Source organism: Pseudopodoces humilis, chromosome 18 (genome assembly GCF_049639895.1).
Source record: "Pseudopodoces humilis isolate 2021_Gansu_Grassland_sample_001 chromosome 18, ASM4963989v1, whole genome shotgun sequence".
NCBI classification, from domain to species: Eukaryota; Metazoa; Chordata; class Aves; order Passeriformes; family Paridae; genus Pseudopodoces; species Pseudopodoces humilis.
In genome coordinates, this window is record NC_142217.1 from 17989733 (window position 1) to 18010168 (window position 20436).

The window sequence follows — 20436 nt, forward strand, 5'->3', positions numbered from 1 at the left end:
TAAGTAAGGGAACTTGTTCCCTTTGAAGCAAAATTTAACAATTAAGTTTTTGGTCAGCGAGCTGTCACTGTGGATGTGGTGGGGTTTGAGGTGGGGGGGTGGGGGTTCAGTGCCCCTTAGGAGCAAACTGCAAATATCCCTGATCTAGCTGTTCAAATTTGGATTTTTTTTCCCCCCCCAGGAATGATAGGGTCAAAATGCAGGTACTGGGAGAAACACTGCAATCCATTCTGATGTACCCATTTGGAAATGTCATCTCCATTTCTGCAAGGCCCCTGTGTCCCTGTCTCTTGGCCCCAGAAGCTGATACTGACAGACTATTAGTCTGTTCTTTGCTTCTCTCTCTGTTCTCTGGCACTAGACCCATGTACAGGACTGATTTGATGGATCCTGGCTATAACACTGCCATTGCATCATTGCTGCTGGGCATGGGAAGATTACTTATACACTCTAGGATCAGGGCTAGGAAGCAGTGTAATGCTTGTTTGCTTTGCTTCCAGAGCTGCCCTGTGAGCACAGGGCAGCCATTGGCTGTGCAAGAAGAACAGGACAGGGCAGCTTGGGGGGGCTGCAGGGGTCTGAGCACAGTAGAGCACAGGTCCTGGGTGGAAGCAGTTTAGCCCCACATCCACGCAGGGCTAGAAAATGGCTTTGGGTCACTTAGAAAGTTCTTCTGTTGACCTATTTATATAAAAGTTGAAAGCAGATACTTTTCTACTTAGCAAATTACTTGGCCTTTTAAATGTTAACCCTTTAGCAGAAATTCCTGTTTCTCCATGACTAATGAGAAATTACATATATAGCTACTTTAACTCAATCTGATAATCAGAGTAGTTTTTGATTGGTTCTTGAGGTTATCTTTAAAATCAGGCACAGTAAGCTCTGCTTTATTATGCCACTGCTGCTACTGCCTGATCATCAAACCACACAGCTTAAACTATCAAGGGACAGTAGCAGTATGAAAAGAGGCATTTCTTTTGAGCTGGTAAGACAATTTAACATATTTCTGTTCTACACATTCGAGCATGTAATATTAGGGGACATCTCCTGAACTAAAATATTGAAAAATATTTTCTTTATCTTAATGTGGAATTCTATATTGTTTCTTGAACTAAGAACCTGAAGATCAGAAGTGTCTTTGCACTTTTGTTCTGATAGCTTGCTGAGCACAAAACACTGCTATTGCGTTAATTCTAAATGGATTGCGCTTGAAAGAAGGACCATCTTGAACAAGGTACTTCTCTCTGACTGCAGGAGATGAATGTAAAGGAATCCAGCCAAAATAGTCCTCAGTGTCTGGGACTTTGCAGACATAAGCATACTTTTTTAATGTATGTGTGTGTATATATATATATATATATATATATATGTGTGTGTGTGTATAAATACGTGAATATTGTTTTATTGCAGTCATCCTTGTAGCAGCTTTTTTCTGGGATCCAAGTATATCACATCTAAAAGTACATGGCTGTTTGTGGGCATCAAATTGTTGCGAAAATGGATCACCAAAGATGAAGAGAGAAAAAGGCTGGTTATATGGGGTTCTCTCCAATAATCTCTAATTAATGCAGATAAGAAAATCCAACTACTTTTTCCTTATTCCCCAGGATAAGTCTCATGTGAGCCTGCTCTGCATATTTGATGTGCTTCTGTCAAATGTGTGCTTAGAGACCTAGGTATTCAGAAGGTATCAATCATTTTTCTTAAAGGACCCACAAAAATCTTTTCTTATAGGCAGGGATGATGTCCAACTACACATACTAACATAACAGATTGCTCAGGAGACACTGCACTTTGGATGAAGGGGTGTACCTGTTGGTACAGACATGCTATTGCCTGTCACTGTTTTACTTTGTAGGTGCTAGTCAGTGTCCTACCTTTCTTTAGTGCCTGTTGGTGCTGCCACTGGAAGAGATGTAAGTGAAGGAAGGGATTGTGGCAAAGGCAGAGCACGTCATTTATGAATAGTTGCTAAGATGTAAAGAATGACAACTGGGTTGCATTCAAGGGTCCAAATCTGCTATGTCTGTTCCCACTGTGCACCGCTCATTCTGTCATAGAATCGCAAAATGGCTTCAGTTGGAAGGAATCTTCAAACCCTCTGCCATGGGCAGTAACATCTTCCACTAGAAGGAGGTCGCTCCAAGCCCGATCCAACCTGACCTGGAACACCTCCAGGGATGGAGTAGGGATGTCTTTTCTGGACAGCCTCTCTCAGTGTGTCTGCCCTCACAGGGAAAATTTCTGCCCAACACCCCATATAACCCTAGCCTCTGCTTGCTGGAAATCATTCCCCCTTGCCCCATCACTACATGCCCATCTCCAGCTTTCTTATAGCTCTTTTATGTACTGGAAGGGGTACTAAGTTCTCCCTGGAGCCTTCTCTTCTTCAAGCTGAACAAGTCCAGGTCTCTCATCCTGTCTTCATAAAAGAGAGGCTCCAGTTCTCTCATCATCTTTGTGGCTTCCTCCAGACTTGCTTTAGCAACTCCATGTCCTTATGCTGAGGACCCCCATCACTGGACACAGTCCTGCAAGTGGGGGTCTCACAAGAGCAGAGTAGAGAGGTAGAATCCCTCCCCTTAACCTTCTGGTCATGCTGCTTTTGATGCAGTCTGGGATACAATGGGCTTTCTGGGCTGCAAATATGCATTGCTAGACCTTGTCAACATCAGAATCTTGCTCTTAGAACAAGCTAAACACATTTTGAAAGAGTCCAGAGCCTCTGCCAAATCAGAGCCTGAACCTTCTGACTTCCTTTAAGATTTAGGTGAGCATACAAAGCCATGTGAATGAGCTGCAACAAGAAAAAATTCTGTTGATTAAGCAACATACCTTATAAAACAGTTGATGACAGAACTGGAATAAAATCTAGAACTCCTGGCTGTCTGCTGTGGGCTGGCATATAGTATCATATATATCAAAGGATACCCAAGCATATTGGAGAATCTTACCCACATATCTTCATGTGAAATCCTTGCTCATGCTCTTTCTTATATTCATGTTTTATCAGGCTTTTGTAAAACTGATCTTACTTGTAGTCATCCAGAAGTCAGAGATGCAAAAATCCTAATTTGTGTCCATCCCTTTGAGCCCGTCACATTTACTTCTATCTCTGTCTCATCAAGCATGTTACTTGTCCCCACTTGTAAATTCACTGACAGCCTCTTCTTGTCTTCGTGTCATCTCTCACTTCCCCGTTAGAAGTTAACTCTATGATGTCAGCTTCCACCTCCCTCTGGATCATTAAACCTACTTCTCCTAATCATCCCCCATGCTACTGCTTACACATTGAAGGTGCTGCTTACAATTCTCTTGGGCTACATCAACCTCATTCTTCAACTCTCCCTGTAAAGCTCTGCTTTACAGAGTTTCTAAAACCTAGATGATATCTAGGCTACCTACATGGTGAGACTGTGCTGTCAACTGCTTGTACTATTTCCTCTCTCAGTGGTATCTATCAAATAGTTTATTTTACTTTACAAATTCTTCTGAGAAAATGTCATCTTTTTATTGTGTGTTCAACTGGATTCCAACTCTGGGGGTGAATCCCAGAATATGAATTTCTGATGATAGATTTAGCAATAATAGTCAGTCATCTGTCTTTGTGGGCATTTGGAAAATCTTTGTTGTACAAATTCTGGTTAAAATTACTTAAAATTGCTTTTTGGGAAGTAGAGGCAGGAACCCCAGGAGGGGAGGGGAAAGACACAGCTGCAAGGCCTCATTTCTTTGAGCAGATAACAGGCAGAATTCTGCCCTGGAAACATACAGAAAGGACGCAAACACCATTGCAACAGCTTGAGACCACTTTGGAAATCAAGGTTACTACCACCTCCTGGTGCTGATAGACTGCTGGCAGCATGTCTGGTGAATCATTTCAGGGCATCATCTCAGATATTTTGTACTTCTTTCCTGCAGAGTAAAGCTGGTTCTCCCTTCTTAACACTAGTTCTCATATGGCTTTTCTGCCTTCACCCACAAATTTGCAGTGTCACAAAAACTGGACATTAGAGCACAAGAAAGCAGCAAGCAGTCTGGTCCCCAAGGCATCCAACTAAGAAGTTGACTTGTCTTCCACTGCAAGCAGCTGCTGTAATTGCACCTGCACTGCTAGTACTGGGCTTCCATCTGAGCTAATAGGAAGACTGCAAGTCTTGCATAGGTTTAGGGAAGAGGTTTCAGCAGTAAAGATAGTTCCCCTTTGTAAAAATTCTTCACTTTGTTTCTGTCTAATTGTGTCTACTTTCAGTGTCCAACCACTGGACTCTTTCCATCTTTGTCTCATAGATTTAAAAAAGAAAAAAAAGAAAAGAAAATACTTTTCTCCTACCTAAAATCATCTTCTCATGTAAGATACTCATGGTTGGTGTGAAATAACTACTTAGCCTTTCCTTTGGCTAAGTTAAAGATATTCACTTGGTCTGTAATTGTTGATTTCTGAGGAAAGTTATCCAGGGCTAAATCCTTCACCAGAAGCATTTTAATATTGACAGCAATTTTTTGTTTAAAGTGTTGATTCCAACAGAATAAATTAATTAATGGTGATACAAATGCTATGTGTAGCTGCAGTAACTTTTCTCTCAATTGATATGCATCCACAGTCTGTATGTTAGCTCCTCTAATTGCATTAATGTGATGCAGAATCTCATTCAGCAAGTTGTGTGCTACTTCCTGAAATTCTTTTCTGATAAGTCATTCAGAATTCACTGTTCTCTGATCTACTTAGGACTAACATTTATGGCTTCTAACACAAAAATTTGTATTTAAACATGCTGCATTTGTTTCCAGGTGAGCTAGAGAGCCAGAAATGTCTAATACATTTCAAACATTGCAGAGCTGAACAAAGAACTTCTTGCATGGGGGTGGGGAGAGTTTATTAAATTAATAGCAATTACCTGGAAACATTCTGTTCTGATTTACTTAACCTAAAGGCTGCTTATTTGTTTGTGTGCCTGAACAAGTTCTTGTTAGAGTCTGAGGCACAGAGTGTGCCCTTGTCTCTGATGCCTAGCTCTGACATCCAAGAAAACACTGAATTTCATATAACACCATGTAAACAACTGTTAAATAGAAAAACTAAAAGTGTGAGTGTGTAGATTAGAGAGTTTTCTTAAGTCACTGGGTGAAAAAGTTAAAGTTTAGAGTATAAGCTAGTTTAGAGAACAGAAGACAAGATGGAGGGTTTAGGGTGTTGCCTCTTTTTCTTCTTCTTTTTTCTTCTTCTTGAGGTTTTTGGGTAGTAGTAGGTGATTGGATAGAAAATGTCGCAATGCAGCACACAGGTGTTGGGTCATTGGGTCACTAAGAAAAATAATTTATGTGTGTATAGTTAATTGGGTAAGAATAAGTATAAAGATAAAAAGGCTGCGCAGTTCGGGGCCGTTTTGTGTTTTTCAAGCCAACTTGAGCCAGGCGATGGTGGGTTGAACTTGAGCAGAAAGTCTGGGGAAGACCTGCCAAGTCTTTTGATAATATATATTACTAAACACGAGAAACAAGAAGCAAACGAGCCTTTGGAGAATCCTTCCTGAAACAGAACTGAGATAAGGGAGACTCCTCCTGAGGGAGTATCCCAGAGGGGCTCAGCCCGGAGGAGACCAAAATCTCCAGCAACACTTGTAAGCACATGTATAATTCTACTTAATGCAGCCCTCTCTATTTCATATTTAGTCAGTATTACTGTATTTATCATAGAGACCATAAGCAAATTTGATTAGAATGATAAGCAGGAGAGACTTCATGTGTCCCAGCCTCCCTCATCTAAAATCAGCTAGTGGTGACACTTCCTTTCGACAACCCCCACCCTGAAGAAAGTCTGCAGCAAAACAGGATATTTATGAAAAGCCCATAGTTGAAGAGGTGGTGAAGTAAAAACCAGAAACACTCCTTTTCCCTTGATCAGTTTCTGAAACATTTAATTATTTTAGAATTTCATTAAGACAAGGAATGATACAGGCAGGCATAATCACATGCAAGAAGTTATACATAGATGCTGCTGTCTAGCTTTGTGAAATTCATGACTGGAAGGATATTCTTGGTCATGGATCAGATGGCTTAATCTCTTCAGTGAAACAATCCTAATGATTACTGTATTACAGTCCTTGCTAAGCACAGATTTTTTCTCTCTCACTTCTATTCAAGACTGCTTCAGATCCTTTGTTGGTTAGAAATCACAATCTTATTCTATAGTCAGGCTATATACACTTGGTCCTGTGCTAATACTGTACTTATTGTTTCTTCTATCCTGACTCTCCTTCCCTTTTCCCCAGCTTCTTCTGAAAGAGCAATCATAATCTCTGGCAAGTTTTGTTTGGTATCTTTTTATTTTTTCTTTTTTTTTCTAACAATACTAACCCAAGCTCTTTTGAGACAGAACATTCCACCCTCTTGTTACCCCAGCTGTAAAGCTCAATTCAGTGTCTGTGCTAGTCAAGTAGTGCAAAAATTGTTATTTCAATATTTTTTTAATTTTTCAAGAAACTGTTTTTTGTTTATACTGATTAGTGGTCTCTGTCTACAAACTCACTCCAAGTTTTCTGGGTTTTAGGCTCTTTGGAGTAGCACTCTCTTTGCAGAGGTGCTGGGCTCATTTGCTTTCCAGCAAATAATGCAAACTGGAAACATCTTTTTAAAACACCACATATTGCTGAAAGGATCAGGTCCATATTCTTCATATTAAGTGTTGCTATAAAATCACCAAATCAGAAACTTTTAGTGAAAAAGCATAATTTTAAATTAAAACTTCATCAGGAGATAATTCAGAGAATGGAATTTTTGGTTAAAAAGAAAGAGAATGAACCCAGTACAACCTTGTAGACATGTATTGTCGAATACTGCAGAAGATACACTTCAAACATCCTTACAAAACCTTCAGTGAGTTGGGTTAATAACATGGCCCTAAGTATTCTATATCTCCCAATGAGTGCTTTGATCAGGATCATATCAGTTATTCTCTGTGTCTGTTATCTAAATATGCAGAAATAACATTGCTCCAGGAGGCCCCTGAGCTGCAAATATCTGGAGTCTGAAAATGCTCAGAAATGAACATCTGTGCTCTATTGCTACGATTCTCTCTAAGCATCTGGTGTTGACTATGGTCAGAAACAGGACTTGAGGAAACATGAACATTGGTTCCAACTCACTGTGGCTCTCTGCTGCTCTTAAATTGTCATAAACCAGATAACAAAAATGCAGGAAGAAAGAAAGAACACCCACATCTTCTCCACCCTTCATAAAATGGCAGGAACTGTAGACTTCCTTTCAGGCAGCTGGTGCTTTAGTGCAAAGTACTGTTTACTGCCACGAGAAGAACAGTTCCTATAGAAGAAATTATATAGGTGAGTTGGTGCCTTCTCTGTCAGATTCAGGATCAGCTTTTGTCAGGCTGGCAGAAGCATGCAGCTAACGCTTCAACGCACTGGTAAAAATACCAACAAAACTGCTCTTAACGATTATTCTGTTCTAGATACTATCTGGAATGGGAGGAGTTGTGTGGCAGCTGGGCCTCCAGCTCTGCATTGCTGCTGTGCTGATCTTTGGCGGAGGAAGAGGAAGAGGTAAGAGATCTGGAATAGGTCCACTGTACAAAGACAGGTACATGCCTGTGCTCATTTTTCATTCACAGATCCTTCAGTATGCAACCCAAGATCTTGTGACTGGCCTTTCCCAGGTCCCAGGAACCAGTACAGCTGGCTGATAATGCCAGGCCTACGGGACTGAGCACATACTGAACAAGCTGGGCACCAGAAAAAGTGTAGCCACTGCCCAAGATCCCTGCTCTAAGATCTTGCACTCATCTCCTGCAGTGAAGTGTGTTATAGCAGAGTAAGAACATGATGAGGAAGATCAGATGCAGTGTCAGCAAAGTACTAGCAAGTAGAACATTTATTTGGTGTACTGGGCAAGGCATCATCCAGTGACACATGAATCCATTTCTGGTCTCCTTCCTCTGCAGAGCTCTCTGGCAGCCTGAGCTGCCTGAATAACTATGTGACGACTGTGAGCTGCATGTGGGTAACGGAGAAGCCAGTGGGTGATGGACCTTTCCACCTGTATTTCACCAAGTAAGAGCTCCACACCAAGAACTGTCTGGGGCAGCCCCAGCCCTGGCATGGACAGGACAGCACTGAGAAGTAGAGATGGAGCCCAGCTGTGGGCTTTGCTCCCTCCACAGCAGGAGACCCATGCACAACTAGCTCTGCCATCTCATCACCCCAGACATCAGAAGCTGCCTCAGAAGCTGCTCTCTATTGTGATCCCACAGCCTCAGGAGCTGCGGCAAAGGTCAAGCGCACATGGCTGCATGATCTCCTGTCAGCTGTGGGCTCTCCATCTGTTCAGTAAACCCCTCTGGCAGGCATCTCAGCACAGGGAACTTCCCTTCCCAGCCTCTGGTCCCCATGACCTGGGAACTTCCAGACCCCATCCTGCATAAAGCTGTCTAATCAATTCTAATAATTTCTTTCCTTTTTGCCTAGAAATTAACACCTAATGGTTTAAACTATATTAGTAAATACATGAATACAAGTCCAGTTAAAAGCTTTAATAAGAGACTTAGAATATTATCTGAACAATTTTTCCACTAATAGAAGAAATTGGGTGAATAGTTTGCTAACTGATAGGATAACTTGAGATGAATGTGTTTAGGTTATGTAGAAACATTGTCTTGACCATCAGTAACTATTACATGATGGTAAGCCACTCTAAACCACATTAGATGCCTCATATTCTGCTACAGTTAAGTAAAAAATAGCCTCTTATTAATACTGGATTTTAAATATATGGAAAGATGGGCAAGCTGATAAACTGTGATATCTCAATTTTCTGTGGGATCACATGCAATGTGAAAAAAATTGCAAATAAATGGCTAGACCACAAAAAGACAAACCAACTTCCAACAAGTCAGTACTGGTTTGTTTGTACTGAAAGAGGACTAAATGTACAGTTTATTGTTGCCTCTGTGTTATGCACTTGTAACCAACTGTCCATCCACTCTTTACCCCGACCCATCTGCTTTCCTGCAGTGACAGCAGCTCTCTCACTTTCAGAGGGAGCAGGGAACAGCTACTGGACAGTATGTGCAACTCCTGTAAGATCTGGTGCTCTCAGGAGTAAGGTTATGAAGGTGTCTTCTTCTTCCCTATCCAGCCCTGCCATCCATTCAGCCTTTGGATTGCTGGTTTGCTTGCTAGTGCTGTCTGCACTAAAGAGGTTCATGGTCTTCCAGAGTGTGGTGCTGTGCTAAGTTGCCACACATCCATAAACTGAAAAACACTTAATTGTATGATTAAAAAAGAAACTTTCAGCCTTCTTATTCTTCTAGCCTCTGGTCAAAGGGCCACAACGCCAGCTGCAAACTGACTGCCACAGAGAGTATGCAGAATCAGTACCACTGCACAATCCATTTAGCCAGCCAGATCTTGGAAACAGATGGTTACAGAGTCTCTCTCCAAGGAAACTTCTTTGGACATAATCATTCATACACAACCTTTCCAGAGTACAATCCCCGCAAGCACAGTAAGTATGAACCAGGACAGCTGTGAGCTGAGGCTCTGCCCAGAAACTTCAGGATAGGTCTGATATGCTGCCTAACAAAGGATGTCTTAAAGATAACAAGGGAAAATAATGAAAACAATCAAGACTGCCCATCCCCAGAGAGTTCTCTGTGTGAACTGCACAGTAAGTAAAGTAAGGATGCAGTTGCTGTCTCTCCATCCTGACTTTTCCTGGACTTCAGAGGGAAGTCTCTGGAGAGAATGGCTCTGGAGCACCATTCAACAATACTTCTCATCTGCATCATGTTTTCTTGTGCCCTGGGTAATTTGCAATTGGACTGCTTCAATTATTTGTTTGTTTTATTGTTTTATTTTTCTCTAAGAAATTATGTAATGAAGAGTCATGGATTTATGTCCCATGGCCTGGCACTAGAGAGAAATGCTCAAAACTTGTCCATATTAGTGGTATGTTGTAGGGGCAGAATGTGATACCCAGAGTGGTTCTTTGCTTGCAAGAATGACCCTAGGGACTACTAGAGTTATCATTAATTTATGTCAGATCCATAGCTGTTCTGATGCTGTAAGCTAACTTGGTCTACTACTAGTGTTAGTATCCCTCTTTAGACTCAGCTTCATTTTCCATTACTTCAGTCACCCTAATATAATGTATTTTCTTCTGTGGCGTCCCAAACATCATGAAAAAAATCCCGCCTCCTCTATTTGCAGTAAAACTTGATCCACCTTTGAATATCCAGAGCAATGCCACTGCCAGCAAGTGCCAGATATGGTGGAGCGTATGGAATGTGCCTTGGTACCTCGCTGAAATTCTCCAATATGAGTTGCAGTATAAGGAGTACAGCATGTCCTGGGAGGTAACTGGATGAAGCATACAGTAATCCTGCCTTGTTCTTTGGGTACAATGCCCTTGCCACTCAGCTCAGGGCTCTCCACCAGCTGACTTATGCTGGCCTTTCTGGTTTCCCATGTTAAGGCTGAGAGATTTTACATAAAACATCAATACTGAAGTTAAATAACTCTTCTTCTCATAAACCCTGCATCCACGACCATTCAGGCCCTCTTCTTGCATCTAAGAAAAGAAAATCTGGAAAAGAAAAGAGAAGGGAAAAAACAACAACAACAAAATAGTATTTAAAAGACCATCCTTTTTCCCAGTCTCATTAACAGCAATGCTTTGTAATACTTTGCAGGTTGCATTGAACAAGACGCTACCCAGTTCACTGCCACAGGTAGAAATTGAAGCCACAGAGCTCCGCAGTGGCATTGCTTACACTGCAAGAGTTCGCTGCAAAGTTTCTGAAAATGAGAATTCATACCACAGTCAGTGGAGTGAGTGGAGCCAGACAACAGTGTTTCAAAAAACAGGTACAAAGAATGTTGTTTTCATCTTATTTCATTTCTTTTCATGTCCATGTTCCAAAAAAAAAGAAGATACATGATAAAATGAAGCTTTTCAAATCAGAACTAGCTTTCTTCAAGTATTCATAGCCAAATTGTTTTCCTTAAGGCCTCTAGCTGCCAGTGTCATTTGCAGTGCTTGGTTATTTGGGGTTGTGTCTTGACTTCCAGACTTCTTATTAAAAATTTTTTTGCTGATTCTTTGCCTAGATGTCCCAAAAGCCTCTGAAAAGATTCTAAACACCAAAACTATGCAGTACTTATTCATTCCTCTGAGTTTTGGCACTCTGCTCTATTTATTCTGGACCTATAAGCTTTCCTCAAGGTATGTGATTTTCTTTTAGTTCCCCTTGATCTTTATGGCCTGAAAAGGGTAAATCAAGAGTCATTATATCCCTTTTCCTTCCGGTTTCTGCTGCACAGACTCAGTCATTTCCAAAAGGTCTTCTGACAATCTTGGAATGAGACATCTTCCTTGGCTGATGATAGTTAATGACCTATATTTAATTAAGGACTATACAGCTCTTATAGAGATCAAAGTACCTTTGGGACTCCTATATTTGGCTAAAGCCCAAGGATGATGGTATCTTGGAATTAAAGAAATTTACGCCCATGGAAATATTTGAAGTTTCATGTAGATAAAAGTGCAAGTACACAGCAACCCATAAATGTGGTTAAACTGATGCCAATGCTAAGCTACATGTGATGTTCCTGGCAGGAGTCAGTAGGTAAAATACCAATATAGGCAAACTGAACTGATTCTGATTCATTTGAGACCAAGTTGTACAGAGAAAAAAATGGTTTTAGAACCTTGGTTCAACAATCCTCTACAATTTTTTATGTTGGCAGAGCATAGGTAAATCTCCTAGCTCTTTCATTTTTGCCTTGACATACATTATTATGCTCCATATGCACAGCATCCTTAGAGAAACAGAATACATGATGTCCATATGATAAAATATTTTTATAGGATAGACTCCAAAAAAAAGGGGCAAGGATGTCTGGCAGAATTTCTCTGTTTAAATGTAATGAAATTAGAACTCCTTAAAACACTTTCAAAAACAGTGGTTTAGGTCAAGTGAGCTGACAAAAACAATGCTTAAACAGCTCGGTGCATATAATGAGTAATAGACCAGTATATTAAGTTTGTGACATATTCCTAAGAAATTTATGAGACTGTGCTTCAGGTTAGAAACATTAAATGCATGCACAGGTGGCAGAAAAATAATTGCATGAGAAGTCAGAAATTATGATGAGTGGGCTTCTTGTGTGATCTTACTAACATAAGTGGTGGGGGGGTTCATCTAACCAGTATCATGGAGACAGAACACAGAAAGACTGTCCCTTTTTTTAAGTGTTGTTTTCTTACTTTAGGGCAAAAAGCCTCACCTGCTTTAACATTCCCACGCCAGCTGCTTTCTTTCATCCACTCTATAGTTTGCACAACGGGAATTTCAAGGTAAGAAATAAATTTCATTTCATTCTTATGACCTTCCATTCATGACAGGAAGATTTATTTTTTTTCTGGGATTAATAATTCTAGTTCCTGAGCAGCATTAGTGATGCATGGTTCTGATCTCCATGAAAGTTCATAGTTTCTCATTTTCCTGCTTCCACATACTAGCTAACCACCAGAGCTTCTGTCCAGCCTCTTGCTCCTTAGAAGTGGAACTCCACCAGTGGCTCCTAGCTCAGACTAAATGCAAAAGGTGCACCTTTTCAAAACCAAAGCAATACCAGCAGCTTGCATTATATTCTGGTGGTGTCATCTTGTAAAAAATCTTGTAAAATTTTGTGAAACTAGCTGCTAGGTTTTTTACCCTATTATTCTAACTTTGCCTGTTGGATTTGCACTAAACATCTGGGTAATTGTGTCAAAGCCATAAAGAAAGAAAAGTTATTTTGGAATAACTATGCAAAATTACCCAAACTTATTGATGCTTTCATAGGACTGGGTTGGATCAAATGAGGCTTGTAGCCAACTTGAAAGAGAAGAGGCCAGCAACTCAAAGAAAGTGAATGCAGATAGAGTTTCTGTTTTAAACACCCAAGAGCTGATTTCCCAAATCTCATTGAAACCTACAGGAAGCACAGATGTGATTACTGCAGAAGAAAACTTTGCATTTGCCTCAGGTCCAAGCCAGCAGTATGTCCCCAGCAGGTACATAAGAGCAGAAGAGATAGAATTGTGGCCAGGACTATTGTTTTCACCAAACCATGCTGATGATACCGTTGGCCTGAAAATCTCTGAAATAATTAAAGACAACCTTGAGAGCCCTAGTGTTGGAAGGAATTATTCCTCTCACTCACAACATGGAGACGGTGACCTTCTTATGCTTCAAGAATCTTTGGGGATAGCAGATGTGTCGTTCAGTGGTAGTGATTATTGTACTTTGTGTGACAATGATACCACAGGAGGTTTGATTTCTGCTGAACTGCTGAAGCTTTCTAATGGCAATAGTCGTGTTAAACATCAGAAAGATCAGTGACCTTCCCTAAGGAATACTGCCTACAAACTTCCTCGTGCTCTATCACCTCCAACACTGTTCTCCCAAGCAGCATTCGTGGTGACTGTGCAGACAGTTTCAAATGTATCATTTTAAAATACATCCTCAACTTCTGTGCTTCAGAAGAAGATTGTGACTAAGTCCCCTGTCTAGCAAATACTACCCCTACAGGCATGGCAAACCCTGACTCTGGCAACATCTGCAGTCCCAGAGACATATGACTATGCTCTTCCCTAAATTAATGTCCTGGCTGCAAGATCCAGTAACCCTCTTGTCTAAGGAGACAGCAGCAGACCTGCTGTTTTCCTCAGGAAGAACTATTGGAACTGTGTGCCTCTTGGAAGCAGCAATATTTGCAATGTGATGAACCATGATTTAAACTGCATAATTTTGTAAAAACTATGCATGATCCTCTCTGGGTCACTGTACTTCTCTTCTAGGGCACTGTCCCCTCTCCCTAGAGCACTGTCCCCTCTCCCTAGAGCACTGTCCCCGTTCCCTAGAGCAGTGTCCCCTCTCCCTAGAGCACTGTCCCCTCTCCCTAGAGCACTGTCCCCTCTCCCTAGAGCAGTGTCCCCGTTCCCTAGAGCACTGTCCCCTCTCCCTAGAGCACTGTCCCCTCTCCCTAGAGCAGTGTCCCCTCTCCCTAGGGCACTGTCCCCTCTCCCTAGGGCACTGTCCCCTCTCCCTAGGGCACTGTCCCCTCTCCCTAGAGCAGTGTCCCCGTTCTCCGGCCCTACACGATGCCCCTCGGTGCGTGGCCGCTCCCTGCTGGCGGATCCCGGACGCCGCGAGCGGTTTCTCCCACGTCCTCCACCACAGGCAGAATTTACTTCCTCGATTCTCTCCACCTGCTTCACATCTTCCTGAAGACATCATGCTTGTACTTGGATATACTATTCAATTACATCCTCATTTGTTACATGGAGAATGAAATTAGTACTACCTGCCATTCTCCCATTCTGTATGTCATAATGTGCTAAAACTATCCATCTGCAGTAACATCTCACTATTCATTCATTCTAGAAATTCTGGTACCCTATAATTCTTACATCCTATTTCAATATATTGCCAGTAACGTATTATTTCAGAGTTTATATTAATACATTTGCTTTATTTTTTGAAGTGCAAATATTTGCACTTCATGTAATTTTATATTATTTAAGGTGTATTTAAAATATGCCAAAGTATTTTTTCTCCTCAATTTTGTCTCCCTAAGTGACTAAAATCTTTCCCAGAATAATATCACAAATCTTGCATACATACTTTCTATTTCATTACCAAAACTGATGAAAATATTGTCAGACCAAGTTTGAACCTGGAATGCTCCTTGAAATGCCATTCCACTTTAACAAGGAACTGCTAACAGACTCAAATAGATTATCAAAAAGTTTATTAATTCATTAACAAGACTAGGTGCTAGCATTTAGGTCAACCAGCTTCCTTAGTATTCCTTTAAAATTGAACTTTATTGAATGTCTCAGCAAAGTCAAAGTATATACTATCTAGCCTGCTAGCAACAAGTAAACTTTCTTGTCAAAGATGGAAGTTATATTGTTTCTCTGTTTATCCACTTGTTGTAGCATTATTTTGGGCCTTACTTTTCCCACATTTGAGACTATCATTCTGAAATCCTCTAGGTTTCATGAATGGCTTCTCAGAAATAACTTTTAACATTGCAGAGTCTACTTCAGTTATGTTTTGCTTGGGTTTTTTTTTTCTTGTTTGGGGTTGTTTATGTGTTTGCTGTTTTATTTGGTGTTTATGTTTGTTTCATTTTCCCAAAAATTACTTTAGGGCAAATTTAATCTGTCCCTGAAGAATTTAACACACTTGCTAAGGACTTGAATTCAATTTTTTTGTGTGCTATTATCTTATTAAAATGAATATTATCTAAATTGTTGAACTAGATTGTTCACTGGAAGAATAGACGTGCTCTATTCTTCAGTCCATTACATATTATCTACTATTCATCTTGCTTTCCCGAACAATAAAGAGCCTCTAGTCTCACTTTTTCTTAAAACAGATGAGAAACTTGTAGATGCTGTGGTTGTCCCTTTTCTAATTAATTTTCGTTTCTCAGTTTGTTTTCAACTGAACAGGAGATAACAATTTTTACTATCCAGGTTTTCTATTTTAGGGTTTGGTACCCTAAACTCTGCCAGATGAAGCCATTGGACTTTATAGCATTGTCACCTCAAATAATTACATATGATATACTGATATTTCATGACTTTAAATGCTACTGTGTGCTTTGTTACCTCTATTCTAAAGGCATCATTTGCTTTTCTAGAAAGGAAAATGTTACAGTTTGTTGATATTAAGCAGCAGAACCTAGCAAATTATCTATAGTCATGCTGTTGCCTGATTTGGGTTTGCCTCAGCTCGTACATGCTGGAATACACATACAGTCTCTAGAGATGATCCACAGCTCAGGGAAGCTGAATCAGAGTATCACATGTGCCCAAGTATGCCCTGCTGGAACAGGATATGAGTCTGCACAGAACTGTCTTGACACACATAGCTTAATTAAGTAATGTAATATTATTATAAGTCTTTAATATTATGTAGTCATGTAATATTATTGTAAGTCTGATGCTTTTGGTTCCTTCGTGTTCAAAACTCTTGGTTATATAATGTTTGAAATATCTGTAAACTTGCCATGTACAATCCACAAATTTTACTAGTTTTGTGATAAACCTGATACTTCTTGAGCCTTAAAAAAGTATCCAAGGACATAAACATAAATCCAACTGCTCAAGCAGCTGTGTAGACTATTATGATACTGCCTAGTAAGACCCAAAACTGTAAAGAGAGGAGAGAAAATTCTTACCAGGCCACATGGAAAAGAATCTGCCTTTTCACCAGGATAATCTCTTTGAATACACATATGAGAAAACCATCTCAGTGTCATTCGGTAGCTACAAACACAGTTACAGCACTACTACCCTAAGTTATACAAAAGCTTTTTGGTACTCGGCAGAGCTTCTCTGATAGGGCTAAAATATGGATACAGTCTGAATAGCAAAGGTGGGCTTACAACAAAAAACCATACACACGTATGTCCACTGACCCATTCATCCAAATTACTACAAGATTATGATCAATTGTCCTACTTGTCTGCAGAAGGATGAGAAAATTGTCATACAGGCTAGCAGTTTTAAAAATCTTTCTGAAAAGAGTGTATCAACTCTGGAACACTGAGGTTGCCCTGGCCCTCCACACCACCCCCCTTTGAAGCTAAATATCTGTATTTTGTAGATTCTGATGTTCAGTATACTAGATGGTCTTTTCCTACCTCATCCTTTTGAGTATCCCTTTGAATTCCTCACACTTCTAGGAATTCCTTAAAAAACTCAATTTGTTTGCTGCAGTGTTGTGCACTGTTGCTAAAGGACACAAAATGATTGACACAAACACCTCTCAGTGTTAGAACAGGAAAAGAAAAACTTTATTCTCTGACTCCATTATTTATAGATTCTCGACAATGACCAGGGATTGGATAATTAAGCTACCACTTTCCCAGGCACACCGGTCATGCGAAATGTGATACACAGCATGAATAAATTCATGCTAAAGTTATAATCTTGTCTGACAAGAATCCTAGCATATTTTCAGGAAACTTTCCCTGACGAGATTATAGTGATACGCAGCAAGGCCAAAATGTTCATCTGCAAGGGGCCTATCTGCAAGACACCTCCATCCGATAAGATTATAATATGCACTCATAAATATTCATCTGCAAGAAGTGTATTTCCAAGAAACCCAACGAAATTACAACATATACGCCCAAAACAGCATGAATATTTGTCTGCAAGAAGTGTATTCCAAAGGATTCCTGAAAAGCCTGAAAACATATAAAAAAACACCCTGGGACAGTCACAGTTTGTGAAGCATGGTGGAGAAGTGCTGCAGAAAGCCTCCTCCCTGTCTCACCCAGTGCTGTTCACCCATCACAGCGCCGAACTGATTTTTGCTTATGGTTTCTTTTTACGATTGTATTTTGATTATAGAATTTTTTTTTTAATTAATCAAATAGGCTACTCATTTATAAAAGAAACGTCCATCAAAAGACGTTTCTTAGAAGGAATGTGATAAACAACTTATGTTTATAGAACTTTCATGGGAAAGTAACTAAAACTATGAAAACATTATCAGAAGGCTTTAGGTTTCAGGGTGACATTTACCCTTTCTCCTTCAAAAAAAGAATAAGAAAAAAGAAAAATTAACAAAGAAAATGAACAATATTCTAAACAATCAAAAAGGAAAATAAGCAATGTTCTAAACAATCAGAAGGCTCTAGTTTCAGGGTGACAGTGCACCGCTGACCCCACCCTTCCGGCGTCTGTGGCCGGCGGGCTCACACATGGACTGAAGCCGTTAACGGGCACCGTGGGCTCCTGCGGACCGCAGGGAAAACAGCCTGTCAGAAGCGGCGAGGGAGCGCGGGTGTCACGCAGACGAGGCAGGTTCTCAGGAGCAAACACCCCCACTGCAATTACTTTTATGACACGCTTGAGTTCCGAGCTGTGCGGAGAGCGCGGCGCTCCGGGCGGTGCCAGAGCTGACGACCGCCGCTGACGCCGCCGTCGCGGCACAGAGCCGGCTCTGAGCGTCCGGAGGAAGTGCTGCCCTGCGGCCCCGCCCTCTTCCGCCCTTACTACGCGACTTCCTGGGGGCGTCAGCCCACCACTACGCATCCTCGCCTCGGCTCGGGCGCTGAGGCTGACGGGGGCCCCTCTGGCCCGACCCGAGTGTGAGTAACAGTTACCACCGCCAATGAGCGAGCGCAGGGTGCGGAAGTCCTGCCTGCGACGGGGGGGATTGTTGTGGTGACGTCAGGGGCGGGGGACGCGGGTGCCCCATTGGCTTAGGCTGGGCCGAGCGCCTGGCGCGGAACGGGTGGGGAGCGGCCCCGGTCCGGGCGGGCCATGGCCAGCACCGGCAGCCCCCTGGTGAGTCCGGGCGCGGGGGGCGGCCCGCGGGCCAGGCGGGCCGTGACCAGCACCACCAGCCCCGTGGTGAGTCCGCCCGGGGCCGCAGCCCTCTGGGTGCTGGGGGAGTAAGTAGGCCCGGGCGCCAGGGCCGGCCCGTGAGAGGTGGCTGCCCGTGTCCAGCGCTCTGGCGGCGGCGGGATCGCGGTGGGCTTTCGCCCCATCTCCTGCCCCCGCTCGAACAGGGCGGGTGAACGGGCGCTGCCGTCCGTAGGACCGGTCTTGTCTCTGCTGCTCGCAGTTCTTCTTCCGCCCCCCGCTCCTGGGTCGCTGCGGGCCTCGCGGGAAGGCCCCGTTCTCCGCCTAGCGTGGCCCGTTCGCGGGAGGAGATGAGGCCGATGTTGAAGGGGCCGCACCGCGGCCTTCCGCGGACCTTCGTTTTCGGTTCCGGGTGCGGGGCGTTGGCGTGGCTATGCCGGGCCGTATCCCACCGGGAGAACAGGCATTGTTGCCCTGTAGGAGCTACCTGTCACTCTGTAATCGCTTTCTTTTGTAGTAGGAACAAACGCGTGAGGAAGATCGTGAGGGACACAGTAGGACGCCGTTTCAAACGCAGTTGTTTACGTTAGTCTGACAGTGTAAACTCGTTATGTGTGCACTGATATATCTAGAAGATGAAGTTGTAGCTGGTGTACAGACATAATGGTAAATCTTCATTTGTGCTGTAAGTTACACAGTTCAGTTAGTGTAGACATTCCCTTATGAAAAGAAAAATAATCACCAGCTTTCACTCACGTTGGCAAAACTATCTGGCACGGATATCTTCCTTATCCTTGTGTGCAAGCTGCTGTGCTTTTGGCTCTTGTGTTCTGTCAGTAGCAAGTTGCCAAGTTTCAATCTACAGCACTTAAAACCTTTTCATCAGCTGGAGTTGACTAAGGAGGGTTTTCTGTGGCGAATGGCACAGCCATGTTGATTCTTGACATCCTGTTTCAGTGCGCTCTCCTCTTCATACTCGGTGATTTTTTTCATCAGGGTGTTACAAAGATTCTTATTTATTGACTGAAGATGAGAAGTATTGTGTGAATAGCTCTACAGAGCACGTAAAATGCTGCAACAAGGAGAATGAGATAAGCCGATTTTTGATTATTAAAGGAATTAGTTTTGCTTTCTTGCTAATTGATACAGCTCTATAAAACTGCTTCTTAGCATCAGAGATGACTTCTGTTTACTTGGACTCTTAAACAGAGGGGTATGCTTCGCTTTGTGTTTCTGCTCTTGCTTATTGCTCATCTTTTTCAGGGTTTTTTCTCAAAAATACTTGCATTTCTGTTCCTTTTCTATATACAGTTTAGGTTCTTTCCCATAGGAAAAACATGCAGAGAGGGGGAAAATTAAGAGCACAGCTGATGAACATTTTGGTAAAAATTAGGTTATTTTGTCAGGATAATTCTTTTTAATTCCTTCTTTTCCATTCTATTTAATATTTTCCTGGTAAGGTGAGTATACTGACAGGCAGTACCGGATAGAGGTGGTCTGATTCAACTAACCTTTTTGTAATTCAGATGGTATAAAATATAGGAAATCCAGTGTTTCTGAGACTGAGCAAGTTACTGTTAATGTTTACATGATGGAGTTAATGACATAATGAGTTCTGTGATTATTGAATTGTAAATGCTTAAGATGGGATTAGGGAGGGGAGGTGTGAATAGAACACAGCTTTGCAAGATATTTTAATATTAATTAAGAATATTAATATATTCTAGCAATTTTCTTCCAAAACAGTTAATATCTGTATTTTTGTATACAGGAACAATTCCTAAAAATGTTCCATTATTTTCTAAAGATGTGACATAAGGAGGGAGTTGTACTTCAAAGAAGGAAGCTATTTTAGTGCAGCTTTAGTTGCAGATGCCAGTGTGATCTTTGTTATTTGCTGTTAATACTATTTGTGAGTATACTGGGTCTCAAACCCTAACCCTTCCTTTCAAAATGAGGAGTTTGGAAGTATGGTGATTAACGTCTTCATTTGCAGCAACATCTTCACTGGAATATTTAGCTGCACTAGCAATTACTAGATTC

The 20436-nt window shown here is 41.7% G+C and overlaps 2 protein-coding genes across 4 annotated transcripts in view; both read left to right on the top strand.

Annotated features, from left to right (window-relative positions):
* The first annotated feature begins 937 nt into the window (after positions 1-937).
* Positions 938-15211, top strand: LOC106628184 (interleukin-9 receptor-like). The gene is made up of 9 exons (XM_088064094.1): positions 938-985; positions 7469-7559; positions 7958-8066; positions 9326-9519; positions 10224-10369; positions 10706-10880; positions 11124-11238; positions 12288-12372; positions 12863-15211. Exons 1-9 carry the CDS (start codon positions 959-961, stop codon positions 13400-13402), a joined length of 1482 nt encoding a protein of 493 aa, XP_087920220.1. The 5' UTR covers positions 938-958; the 3' UTR covers positions 13403-15211.
* A 2817-nt stretch (positions 15212-18028) lies between these two features.
* Positions 18029-20436, top strand: part of PDPK1 (3-phosphoinositide dependent protein kinase 1) — a 31157-nt gene continuing 28749 nt past the window's right edge. Inside the window, exon 1 of one of the 3 annotated variants that reach the window (XM_014252459.2) lies at positions 18029-18176. Coding sequence is in view for 2 of the 3 variants with exons in the window: in XM_014252460.2 (XP_014107935.2) it covers positions 18352-18441 (90 nt within the window). In the remaining variant the exon portion in view is untranslated. Of the gene's footprint in view, positions 18177-18257; positions 18442-20436 lie in introns of those variants that run through there. The other 2 variants (XM_005523115.3, XM_014252460.2) reach the window with 2 other exon arrangements.

Bases quoted from the DNA above. Each gene is read 5' to 3' on its own strand.
- LOC106628184 (XM_088064094.1), top strand. From the start codon at position 959: ATGAAAAGAGGCATTTCTTTTGAGCTG. The intron at 8,067-9,325 runs GTAAGAGCTCCA...TTATTCTTCTAG, and splicing joins TTCCACCTGTATTTCACCAA to CCTCTGGTCAAAGGGCCACA. The intron at 10,881-11,123 runs GTACAAAGAATG...TTCTTTGCCTAG, and splicing joins AACAGTGTTTCAAAAAACAG to ATGTCCCAAAAGCCTCTGAA.